This window comes from Pygoscelis adeliae, unplaced genomic scaffold (genome assembly GCF_000699105.1).
Source record: "Pygoscelis adeliae isolate BGI_AS28 unplaced genomic scaffold, ASM69910v1 Scaffold155, whole genome shotgun sequence".
NCBI classification, from domain to species: Eukaryota; Metazoa; Chordata; class Aves; order Sphenisciformes; family Spheniscidae; genus Pygoscelis; species Pygoscelis adeliae.
In genome coordinates this window covers 6,602,240-6,613,873 of record NW_008824932.1, presented here as the reverse complement: position 1 = coordinate 6,613,873, position 11,634 = coordinate 6,602,240, and the positions used below count along the sequence as shown (strand labels likewise).

General features: G+C 40.9%; 1 protein-coding gene across 1 annotated transcript in view; it reads left to right on the top strand.

Annotated features, from left to right (window-relative positions):
* Window positions 1-7,424: 7,424 nt before the first annotated feature.
* PCOLCE2 (procollagen C-endopeptidase enhancer 2) overlaps window positions 7,425-11,634 on the top strand; it is a 31,930-nt gene continuing 27,720 nt past the window's right edge. The window contains exon 1 of the mRNA XM_009325126.1: window positions 7,425-7,453. Coding sequence (XP_009323401.1) covers window positions 7,425-7,453 — 29 coding nt within the window. The remainder of the gene's footprint in view (window positions 7,454-11,634) is intronic.

Below are 11,634 nucleotides of genomic sequence, written 5' to 3'. Positions count from 1 at the left end.
ATAGAGCAGCATTCTCCAAGAGACAGATCTGTTTGTGGGACATATAAATACTGTTTTTCCTTCCATTGATGTCAACAGAAGCAAGGATAGAGGTATGATGTTATGAGATGCTAAGATCTTAAAATATGTTCTGAATGATTTCTATTTTAAAAGCTGTTTTGCTTTGGAGGATGAAAGGTCTGTTCACTTAATATGAGGAACAAGGCCTGTCTCAGAGATGTGGAAGAACATCTATTTATCCAAAAGCTTAGCTATTTCAGGATATAATCTGTAAATTATTTTAAGAGTTTGTTTAAACTGTTGTTAACTATACCTGGCAGATTTCTGGCGAATGCATTATTGTTTCTTTAGCCTTCTTCATTCCTGCAAGGAATTTCTTGGGGGGACAGGACTTGTCACTTCTCCTGTTGACACTGTTCTACTTTGTATAAGTAATTACACATTCACGGGGATTGGGACTAACACCTCCACCCTCCCCAGGAGGGTTACCGAACCACCGAACTAGAGCATTGTTTTTTCTCTCACCAACTGGCTCTATGAATATTTAAGTATATTTTACAAAGTGGGACTGTTCCAGTCAAAGGGGACTGTGGTCAGGTCACTGCTGTGAGGCAGAAACCTAACCTGAATTTGGAGACGAGAAGAGTGGAGAGGAGAGGAGAGGAGAGGAGAGGAGAGGAGAGGAGAGGAGAGGAGAGGAGAGGAGAGGAGAGGAGAGGAGAGGAGAGGAGAGGAGAGGAGAGGAGAGGAGAGGAGAGGAGAGGAGAGGAGAGGAGAGGAGAGGAGAGGAGAGGAGAGGAGAGGAGAGGAGAGGAGAGGAGAGGAGAGGAGAGGAGAGGAGAGGAGAGGAGAGGAGAGGAGAGGAGAGGAGAGGAGAGGAGAGGAGAGGAGAGTTCCTCTCAAACACAGGTAGGAATTAGACAGATTTTGTGAGGCATGCACTGACTTCTTTGGGAAGACTAATACGAACTTCTCTTTCTCTGTTGGATTTACACATCAATTTGTATCACTATTTTGACAAGCACTTACATAAAAATACATTTTTAGCATTAAATGGAATAGTTTGTACCAAATGAAACTGAGTTTGGGGACTTAATTTTATTTAGAAATATGAAAAAATCATATTCTGCTCCTGGGTACTGAGATTTTCTTTCCTGCCCAAGTATTCAGTCAATTATTGCGCAAACTAACTTAGAAAGTCTTTCCAAATAATATCTTGTTTACCAGTATGGGCTCCACAAATTCTATGCCTTCTATCTTAGTCTAATCAGAGTTCAGGTAGGTAATCTTTGCTTTCTGCTTTAGAAACTGTGAATTGTACCTGTTGTCATAGAGTGAAGGGCTTCTGTGAAAGGGTAACTTGGGAATTCACAGCCTGGAAAAAACTTAATTTCCATCAACTGGAAAACATTCAATTCATCTACTGAAGAAACATGCAAAAGCAAGGTTACTCTGATGCCCTCTTGCTGTTTTAGGTAGTGATCATAATACCTACTTCCATCTATTCCCATGGATACTGAGGGGTTTATAGGAATTATTTTTAACAGTAACTCTTTCTTGCAACGATTCAGTAAGCTGTTAGATAACTGATAGCCAACCTAACATTGGACACATAGTTAAGGTCTGTTCGGTTTGACAGTTCTATACTTCTCTTTTCTGGACTTAAAAGCTGGATATGAAAAGTCAAAAAAAGGGACTGTTTTATCCCAGAATCAAGTGTTTGAGTTTGTTCATTGTTTTTGTTTGTTTGTTTGTTTACAAAATTTAACAATTTGTTTTTAACAAACAATACAGGTTTTCTGTTTTCAGTTGTGCTTTGTACACCCGTGCTTCTAGTAACTATTGAGCTTGCATTCACATTTTGATGGTGTTTAGACTGACTTCATCCCTTCTAGGGATATGTGTGACTTTAATATGGCCCATGGCTTAACAAATAGATGAATGTTGTGAGGGTAATTCTAACACCAAACTAAACCAAAACAGACAAATTGGGGTTAGGAGTGGAATGGACTGCTAAACTATCCAAATTTGAATGGCAGATTTAACCCCTGATTCTCATATTAATGCAAAGTATCTGAAGAATTCTGAAATGGAGTCAAATTGTCAAAATAAACTTTGAACACAACGAGGATGCAGTGTGACCAAAAGTCCTGTTCAAAAAACTTTGTGTTTGGATCAGACCTCTGATCATTTTTTTAAAGCTGTAACCTTTTGGGTATAAGTCTCACGGTAGAGCGTGGCTGGGAATGTATGCTGGAGTCTTCTTATACATTACAGAAAACGTAAAAGCGATACTGCAGCTATAAATTCATAAATTAACAATCCAGGGCAGGTCAGAGACATAGGGCTTCAGAAGATACACTGAGCTTAGAATCCACTTAGTTTAATTAGATGTATTTGAATTTCGCTTACATTTAGAGCAGATAGTTGAATAATGGTACTTAAGAAGAGACTCCAGGGTTAACAATACCAGAAATTTATTAAGGAATCCATAGAAGCACACTTTCACCTGGGTAAAAGGTGCAACCATGAGAGAGTGGTAACCAAGAGACAGGCCAGCGAACATTTTAGGTGTATTTAGGGTGGTGTCAAGGCAGAGAAAAGTGTCAGCAGAGTTTAAGAGCCTAAGAACCAAGAGCTTTGAAAATCTAGCCAGAAAGCTGAATACAGAGGTGTTGTGCTGGATAGACAGTATAATAATTGTGATCTATCGGTTGCACTTATAACTCAGGCTCCATGTAAAACTGTTCCTCTCATTCCCTTTCAAGAATCCATATACCTAGCACCACATATCTGCATCTGTACCTATTTACAGCAAAGAATTCCTCACTATTTGACATTGTGCAGAATAATTACTATCAGTGCACAGCAGTACATCTGGAAACACGAGGGAATGCTGGCTCAGCATACCTCAGGCAAAGTACTGCACCTCTTAAAGAATGATAGCATACATAAAACAGGAGCTCAAGAGCCTGATTAGTCTTTCATACACACTGAAAGCCAGGCATAATTTTTTTGAAGTGGAAGGAGTTACAGCGGTACAGCTCTCCAACTGTAGAAGAGGTAACAATAGAAATTTAAATAAATACTTACCAGTCCTTGCAAATTCTCTGATTCCTTATTCAAAGATGCTACACAACTGCCAGGAAATGTTATGTGGTAGAGGCAGGCATTCTTGGTTCCTTTCCTGCAAGGATTAAAAAGAAGCTTGACTGTAACCTCAAGAATTAGCCCAAAGACCAGGCTTAGAATCTGGAATGACTTTTCTCCTCTCAAAGTACCCTTTCAATAAGTGAGTTGAAGCATTTGAACATAAAGACTCTTTCAAAACAGTTGCCTGTGCTCAACTGTCCACCTCCAAACTGAAGTTAAGTACAGTTTAGGAGCACTGAAATTAAATGACAATATTACTGACTCGGTCTGGCCTTTATTTTGTTTGGTGGATATGGGAAATTTCCTCAGAGACTGTTAAAATCAAAATAGTCTGAGGCTCTTGAAAAGTTTAACACAAGTAACTCCTGGAATACAAAAAGGATAAATTGCTGCTTCATTCTGGCCCTGCACTTTTGATTCCTAAAGTACTAAAGGACTGTTGCTGAGTTAGAACTGCATAGAAGTTTCATGCAATTGTTTCCATATAACACTAAAACCACTGAAACTTTTTTATACCAAGTATATATCTAATTTCAGCCTATACTGCTGTTTCTCTAACGCTTTTCCAGTGTTTAGATTACTTTTGTGATACATTTTGTAAACAAAACTGCTACTTTCTGGAGGTCTCTGGACTTGGCTCCTCAAATTTCCATATAGGTTCCATTCATTTTTTATAACTTTTGGCTTTAATACTTTAGCATTTTAATGACCTATAGTATTTTGCCCATAGCAAGAAGCACTTATCTAGTGTTGAGACGTGTTGCTCTGCAATACCATGCTGAGACTGATACTGACAATGACATTTCTTTACATATTAAGTAATGATGATCCTGTGAAAATCATTACCCAGCAACATAATAGATCCCAGATGTGTTTAAAAAACATAGTATTAGGCTAAACTCCAAATTCTGGCCCGGAACGCATGTGTGCATCTCCCAGGGCAGTAATTCAGCATTTAGAAACAGTAAACGTACCATTGTAACGCACATGGCAGATAGCTGAGTTCCAGCCACCAGTGAAATAATCTGGCCCCAATTTTGCATTCCATGACCCCTGTACTCTGATGGGAAGGAGGCCATAGGGACTGACTGTAATTCCCCTACTCAGAACTGCCGGGCCCTGGTACAATTTATTCTTGCACAGGAACAGTCCTAATTTACATCAGTGGTGCAACACCCTTCTTCTTGCCAAGGACTCTACGCTCCAAAGACTGAGTGAGGACAATGGAGGGCATAGCATAAACAAGCAGAGGAATCCAGTAAGTCTTTTTGTATCATCAATATGACGTTGTACCTGGTAGAGAATGGCTGTATCAAGATGTTCCCTCCCAAATACTTCCGCTCTCTCGACTTGATCTAGTCTGCCTGTCGAAGAAAGGGTATTTTCCCTGTTCTGGATTTTCACCTTTGAGGAAGGAAGTCCTTCAGATGTAGACTTCTCCGTTTTATAATTCAGGTGTAGCTGTTGAGCTGCTCAGTTAGTTAGGGCCTCCTATTCAAGTCAAGAAAACAAGTGCAGGAATGATTACGTCTGATGGTAATTTCCTTGTATTCTCCCATCTCTTGTTGCACAGGCTATCATATCATTTGCACATTTTGTAAAGAGTTCATTCCTCATTGTCCCCTTCCCATACAGCTTATGGTATTTTGGAAGCAGATAGTGAATTTTCTTATCAGTAAAAGTAGGAAAACAGTATTTTGGTTGGCTGAACTAAAATTGTTCACAACACTTTTCTTCCTAAGAACATTTGCAGTAAATAAATTAGATCAAACTGTTCTCCTTTTTATATATATTTTATATATATAAATAAGAGTAGTAGAGGGAAATTCAGGAAAAGCAATGAGAGTACCGGCATGAAAGTTTCTCACGGGGCTTAGTTCTGATTTCCAATCTGTGTTGCCAGTAACAGTAAACTAATTATAATATGTGAAACTGCACCATGAGACTCGGGTTCCAGATATCACCTGTGCAATAGCAGTATGACAGCATAACATATTTGATGCTCTTAAAAAATATTTCTAATTTTCAACTACAGCATTCAGAAGCTAGGAAGAAAAAAAAAAGAAACTGAAGCTGGGTGCCTTAATACAAACCTGCTTATTTATAGAGGATGTAAAACTTTCTCTTCCTTGAACACAAGAGAATTAAAGCACACACACAAAAAAATAGGCAGCTTCTTTGCTCATGGTTCCAGTTTTCTTTTTGACAGTGTTCTTCCCAAAAGCATACTCTAAACCTGAAAGAGACTTCTCTAGAGCACCCTTGATGCCTTTTCCAACTTTTCTTTCCCTGCTTCTGCACGTACAGTAGCTGACAAAGTCTCTCACTGCACAGTCATAACTTCTGAGTGGATTCACACGTGCCTTTACCTTGTGCCTCCGGTGTCACCTGCAGCCAACTTGAAGGGAAGATGGCTGTGATCATCACCAGTTTGTTAGCACCACCCAGTGTGTCATGTAACACAGCAATGATTCCACGCTCTCACTTTCTTCATTCAGGTCAGAGCTAGCTTAAAAGTCTCTGGTGGTGGCGGTGCTTTTGGAGGAGAGAGGATGCTATTGTGCTGTAGATTGTTCAAAGTATCAGCTCTTTTCATTTCTCAATCTATAAACCAGACTCTGCTCTAAGTCTCCAGAAATTTATTCACATACAGACATGAGCTAGTCTTGTCTTTATATGAGGACAATGGATGCAAGGATGATTTTTTTTTATATATCCCTCATAAAAGTAATTCTATTTTGTATCCAGAAACAGAAAGTCTATTTTTCCCATTTTAGTGACATAATTTTCTAACTCCTCTCGTATTTCCATCCCCAAGCACAAGCATAATTAATGGTCTCAGGTTTCTTTCCCGCATCCGCCAAAGCAAAGGGAACCTGCTTTGGAATTTTCTTTCACAATCTTATCTACTTGAGTACTTGCTGATTTAGATTACATCGAGCCTGGGATAATGACTGACTGGGTAGCTGATCTGTCTTTGCTTTTACAGCTTTCTAGATAAGAATAGCGTTTACTGACACTTGATGATGCCCTGCCGGGTGCCGGGGCTTGGAAGCTGTCCTGCAGGCGCTGAAGAGCTTTGCTCCTCTCTGTCTGCTGCTGCAAGATTCGGCCGTGGGACTGCCTGAGTCACAGGTACCTGCAGGCAATTCAGGGGTTCTGCCTTTTTAATTTTACGGCCTTCTATTCCACGGTTTATGTTCCTGTTCCTTTTATGTACTGAATATTTTCCTTGGACCGATGTGTTTAAAATGCGCTGTTAGGGAGATAGCTCTTGCTTAAAAATACTCTTTTAGAATCCATTTGTCTGATCAGCACTTTAGCAATTTCTCCACCTGCTGTGTGATACGGACATTGTAAGTGCATGCTCTTGGTTAATGGACCCTGGGATGCTTCATTGGAAATGTTGAAACAATCCTTTAGGAGGCTTGTACTGTGATGGAGTATCTGTTCACAACATTATGAATGTTTCAAGCATCCTGCTTGATAGCAGACACTCTGGTTAATAATTACTAGATCTCTTTGGTTACAGGAATATTTGCAATTTAGCAGTAGTTGCCCAATTTATCATTTTTATATTATGATGAAAAACAATTCAACTAATGATAAATCAGCACCATTCTCCTTAATATTTTCTTATGCTGGCAAATAAGCAATTGACTTTGAACAATAGGGGGTAAAACATTTGACAAAAAAGAATAATTGGATACCAGCTTGTATTCCCATAAAGAGAAGAGGCAAGTAGAAACGGATGTCAGAATTGCCCAAACTGACAAATGGAAGGACCAGAAGGTAATTTAGAAAAGCCATACTGAAAAACTGTACCGCTTTCATGATTAATGCATCACATCTGGTCTCTCTGCTAAATGATAAAATGAACTATGAAGTTTTGCAACTGTATTAAATATGTTATTACTTGAGGTAAGGCCAGCAAAGAGACAAAAAAAAAAAAGTTGAATAAGGAATGTAAGCTCAGTTCCTAAATTCCTAAGGTGTGGGAACACTGTCAATACTGCATTTGCACTTGGTATCTCAGTATCAAAAGAAAACAAGGGAGGGGGAGGTCTATGACTCATCACAGCCATTTTTTATATAAAGCCAGAAACCACATTGTCATTTGATAAATGAACCGAGTGAAGCTTGACATACAAAAAGATAGAAGAGTGGGAACTCCAGCCTGGGGAAGGGTGGAGGCTCTGCAAGTTTTCCAGTGACAACTCTTGTGTGGTTTTTTATTTCTATAAAGTAGCGGATTCAATTAAAGGCGTAACATGGACAAATCGTTGGCTGACAGACCAAAGTAAATTTGGGAATCCTAGGAACTGGGTGGGTACATCAGCTTGTAAAAGTCATTTTAGGTGCTAGGATTATCAAGAAAATAGGCATACGTCCTCTCTATTGCGTGTTGTCCAGTGCTATTCTGAAAAGAGACAACTTGCAATTCCAGGAAATACCGAAGTTCTTTTGGAACTGAAACTATCAAGGTTTTGGCACTTAAGAGCGCATTGAGGGAGTTGGGGTTGTTCAGCCTGGAGAAGAGAAGGCTTCAGGGAGACCTTCTTGCAGCCTATCAGTACTTCAAGGGGGCTTATAAAAAAGCTGGGGACAGACTTTTTAGCAGGGTCTGTAGTGACAGGGCAAGGGGGAATGGCTTTAAACTAAAGGGGGGTAGATATAGACTAGATGTAAGGAAGAAATTTTTTACGCTGAGGGTGGTGAAGCACTGGCACAGGTTGCCCAGAGAGGTGGTGGATGCCCCATCCCTGGAAACCTTCAAGGTCAGGTTGGACTGGGCTCTGAGCAACCTGATCTAGCTGAAGATGTCCCTGCTCATTGCAGGGGGGTGGGACTAGATGACCTTTAGAGGTCCCTTCCAACCCAAACTATTCTATGATTCAAATGAAATAAAGAGCTGTTGTTGATAGCATTTACATAAATTTAAATTCAAATAATTTCACATTGTCAGCCGAACAGGACTTGTGCACAAACACTAAAAGAGCACAAAGAGGTCTTACATCTTTTTGTCATGGTACAAGGGATTTTGTACAGATGACTCTCCACAGAGGAAAAGAAGATTTGGTGAGAAGCCTGAAAGCTGGAGCATGAAGATTAAGAAACTAAGCCTTTAGGGAGGACGTTCATTTTCAGTCAGATCAGCAGGCCATTCTGGCTGCTGCACAGCAACATTATTACTAAATTTGTCACAGGGAAGATGGCAGAGATGCATGGAGGGACACGTGGAAGAGCCAGACCACCTCCATTCGATTTGCACCATCATTTACACAGTCTTTTCAAAGAACATCTCAGTGACAGGCTGTCTCACGAGGTTACATTTCAGGTAGAGGTTTCCCCTTTCCACTTCAGCAGTTGTCTCATTTTCAGGCAGACAAGGCCACACTTGCTAGACATTCATTAGGAAATTTGTCTTTTGTTAGCTTTGTGTACAAAATATCTTTCTTCAATGGCTGATAGGGAGAAGCACGCACCCCTGGAGCACCAGCATCACTAGCTTAGTCCAGGAGAGCTAGTAGCAGCCGATGGGAGAAGAGGGGTCACTCAGGCTGGGCATTTCTGCTAGACCACTAGAGGAGGTAATGTCATCCTAGGACAGTGGGCATTTTTTATAATTACTATGTCACTAGCTCTGTAGTTTAAATGTTAAATAGTTTATCACTAAAGGTTCATCATTCCAAGCCTGTAGATGCCATGCCTCAGGGACACACGTAACAGAAAACATTTTTTGTTCTACCTTCAAACAGAAACTACGTTAGAAAAGAAAGGAAAGTTACTTGTGTTGCAGTCAACTGTCAAAAATTAGACACTTTTTGTGCACGTTAATAGACTCTTTGCTTATGCAACTCCATACTATTTTTGTCACATAACCTATGCATCATTTATGCAAAGAATACATACACAAGGCAGCATAATTAAGATTGCATGAGAGACTGTAAATCTGCCATCTTTTGGTTTTGAGCTTAAAACATTTATAGCTTAATTTATATCCATTTCCTACATACAGTTCTTAACTGTGCACTTCACCGTTTTATCCCACAAAGACGGGGACTCTAACAGATGCTGATCGAGCAGCTTCCTGACTTCAAAAATGAAGTATCATCAGTTTATGAAGGGGTTTATTTGATTTGGTTCCCTGCAACAATAGGGGACTGGGCTTGGTGAAGAAGAAAGGTCACTCCCATTTCTGTGTTCCTAACAGATATTAATTTAGCTTAAGATTAATGTCAATGCTAGCACTTTTATTTATGGGCAACTACTTACCGGCCTTTTACTTTTGTGTTCCTTCTGCAGCCATCGATGGAAACCAGCCAGACATCTCTGGTTTAGTTCATGGGTGAATTCTCTCTAGCAACATCATTTACATTCGGTAAATATAGTTTAATTTAGATTGAGTGCCTTGTTTGTAGTCTGTAATTTAGAGTGTGTTCCCGGATAGCCAATGCCAGGGAGTGATGCTGCTGTTACTCCCGATATGGCAAGGGTGCAGGAGCCTGGCTGCACGTGCTATGTACGGGTGTGGGGGGCTTTCCCAGCAGCCTGTTCTCTGCTTCAATTTGCTCATCAGGCCTGAATCGTCCCTTCGCTGCACAGACCTGTAGATATTCTTGGGTGGTAATGCAGAACCTGTTATCACATTAAATGTTCAGAAGTTTAAAACTACCTTTGGAAGAGGTTAAAAGTCTGCAGCAACCACACGTAAAAGAGTCCTTGAACATGTAATCCCTGGGAACTAACAGCCCTTGGCGGTGGTTTTGCACAGAGGCCAGCTCTTCAGTGGATATAAAGCCTGAAATACTTTCTTGTTTTTAAATAGTGAGTCTTCTCTAGACTTCAAAAATATTGACAATCAGCGAGGAGCAGCAGGGAATGCATGTGTCTGTGGTGTGAGGATTACACAGCTCTCTGTCGTATACATTGTCTTCCATATCTAGCAATTTTTATTAACATTACACCACCTTCATGACTAAAACCAGTATACCTAGTGGTAGTGGTTAAACTTTTGGCTGCTAACCAGCATCCTGTTGGTCATGGAGTAAGTAAATATCTCCTTTTTAGCTTTCTTATTTCCCATCTCTGTGACTTCAAATCAGTTCAAAACACAGCTGCAAATATTATCTCTGCTCCGACCACATTACGATCTTCTCTTTTTCCACAGCCCCCTTTTTGTGGACTGGGCTCCCTGCCCCGATCCTTCACCAAGCCTTGCCTAGGTGTGTCCTGCTCCCTCCTCCAGCCCCGCTGGGGGATGTGGGGCTGCCCCTCCTCAGGGCTGCAGGCCAGGCACTCCCACCTGGCTGCCGACACACGTGCACTCATACAAAACCTGGGCCTCTGCAAAACCTGTGCACACCTCAGCCTCTGCTCTTTGTTGTCTTCTATTGCCTCTATGCACACAGGAACGCTGTTGGCGCCTCTTTCTTACCAGCCGTCTTGCAGGCTGCCTCCAAAGATCTGGGACATGCCAATAGCAGCTGCACCCCTCCCGCACAAACCCTCTTGGAAATTTAGCAAGCAGGGATCCAGGTTATTCTACTGCTTTCTTCATCCAGCACTGTGGAAATGAGGGTACAGGTATTACACCTGCTAAATTGCAGCATCCACTTTCTGTTTAACCCTCAGAGCATCCTCTCTAATCCACAGCACTTCTTTAAAGCCTTAGGAGTGGGACCGCCCTTCTTTGTATTTTGCAAGAATAGGAATGTTAAGTGCTTAATAAATAAGCTAAAAATAAGATAATAGGTTTACATTCTGCCTTGCATGCAACAGAATTTCTGTTTAGTTTCTCCAGTCTTCGCTTCAGTTGGCTGTGCCTGAACACTTTACTACAGACTTACCTTCTTCTCCTGCAAGAGGTGTATACGGGAAGAAGCACTTAAAGCAAGAAGAGGGGCAGGCTCTTCTTAAAACGATCCTTAAAAGATAAATTAACGTTTATTGACGTGATAATCTGTATGTCATCATCCAACAGCACTAACAATGTGGTTTCTGTAAACGTTTGGGTTTTTTTTTAAATGCCAAGTTTTCTTGTGTTCAATAAGAATACTGGCTTAATTTTTCATTTCTTTTCTCAGTCAAACAACTTTGGCCCAAATCCTACGAACACACAAGAACTGAGATCATTTCTGTGAGCTCTGCCACAGTCCTTTAAAAAGTATCTTTCACAGCCTGAGTGAAAAGGCTACTAAAATGGGTCAAGATCACCAACTGGTAAACAAAACGAAGCATTTTAAGTTTACTTTAGAATTTAAATAAAGAAGAAACTTTAAAGCAGCATGACTATTTTTCAAGCGTTGGCGAAGCTGTACACGACTGCACAAATGGTGACACTGAGTTCATTCACGATCAGGACAAACACCCCCGCTGTGCCACCTGAGGACAGGGAGCAGGGCGTTGCAGGAGGCCGCGGGGTCGGGGGCGATCCCGCTGGCGGGGGGTCGCTGCGGCCCCGTCGCCGCGCGCTCCTTC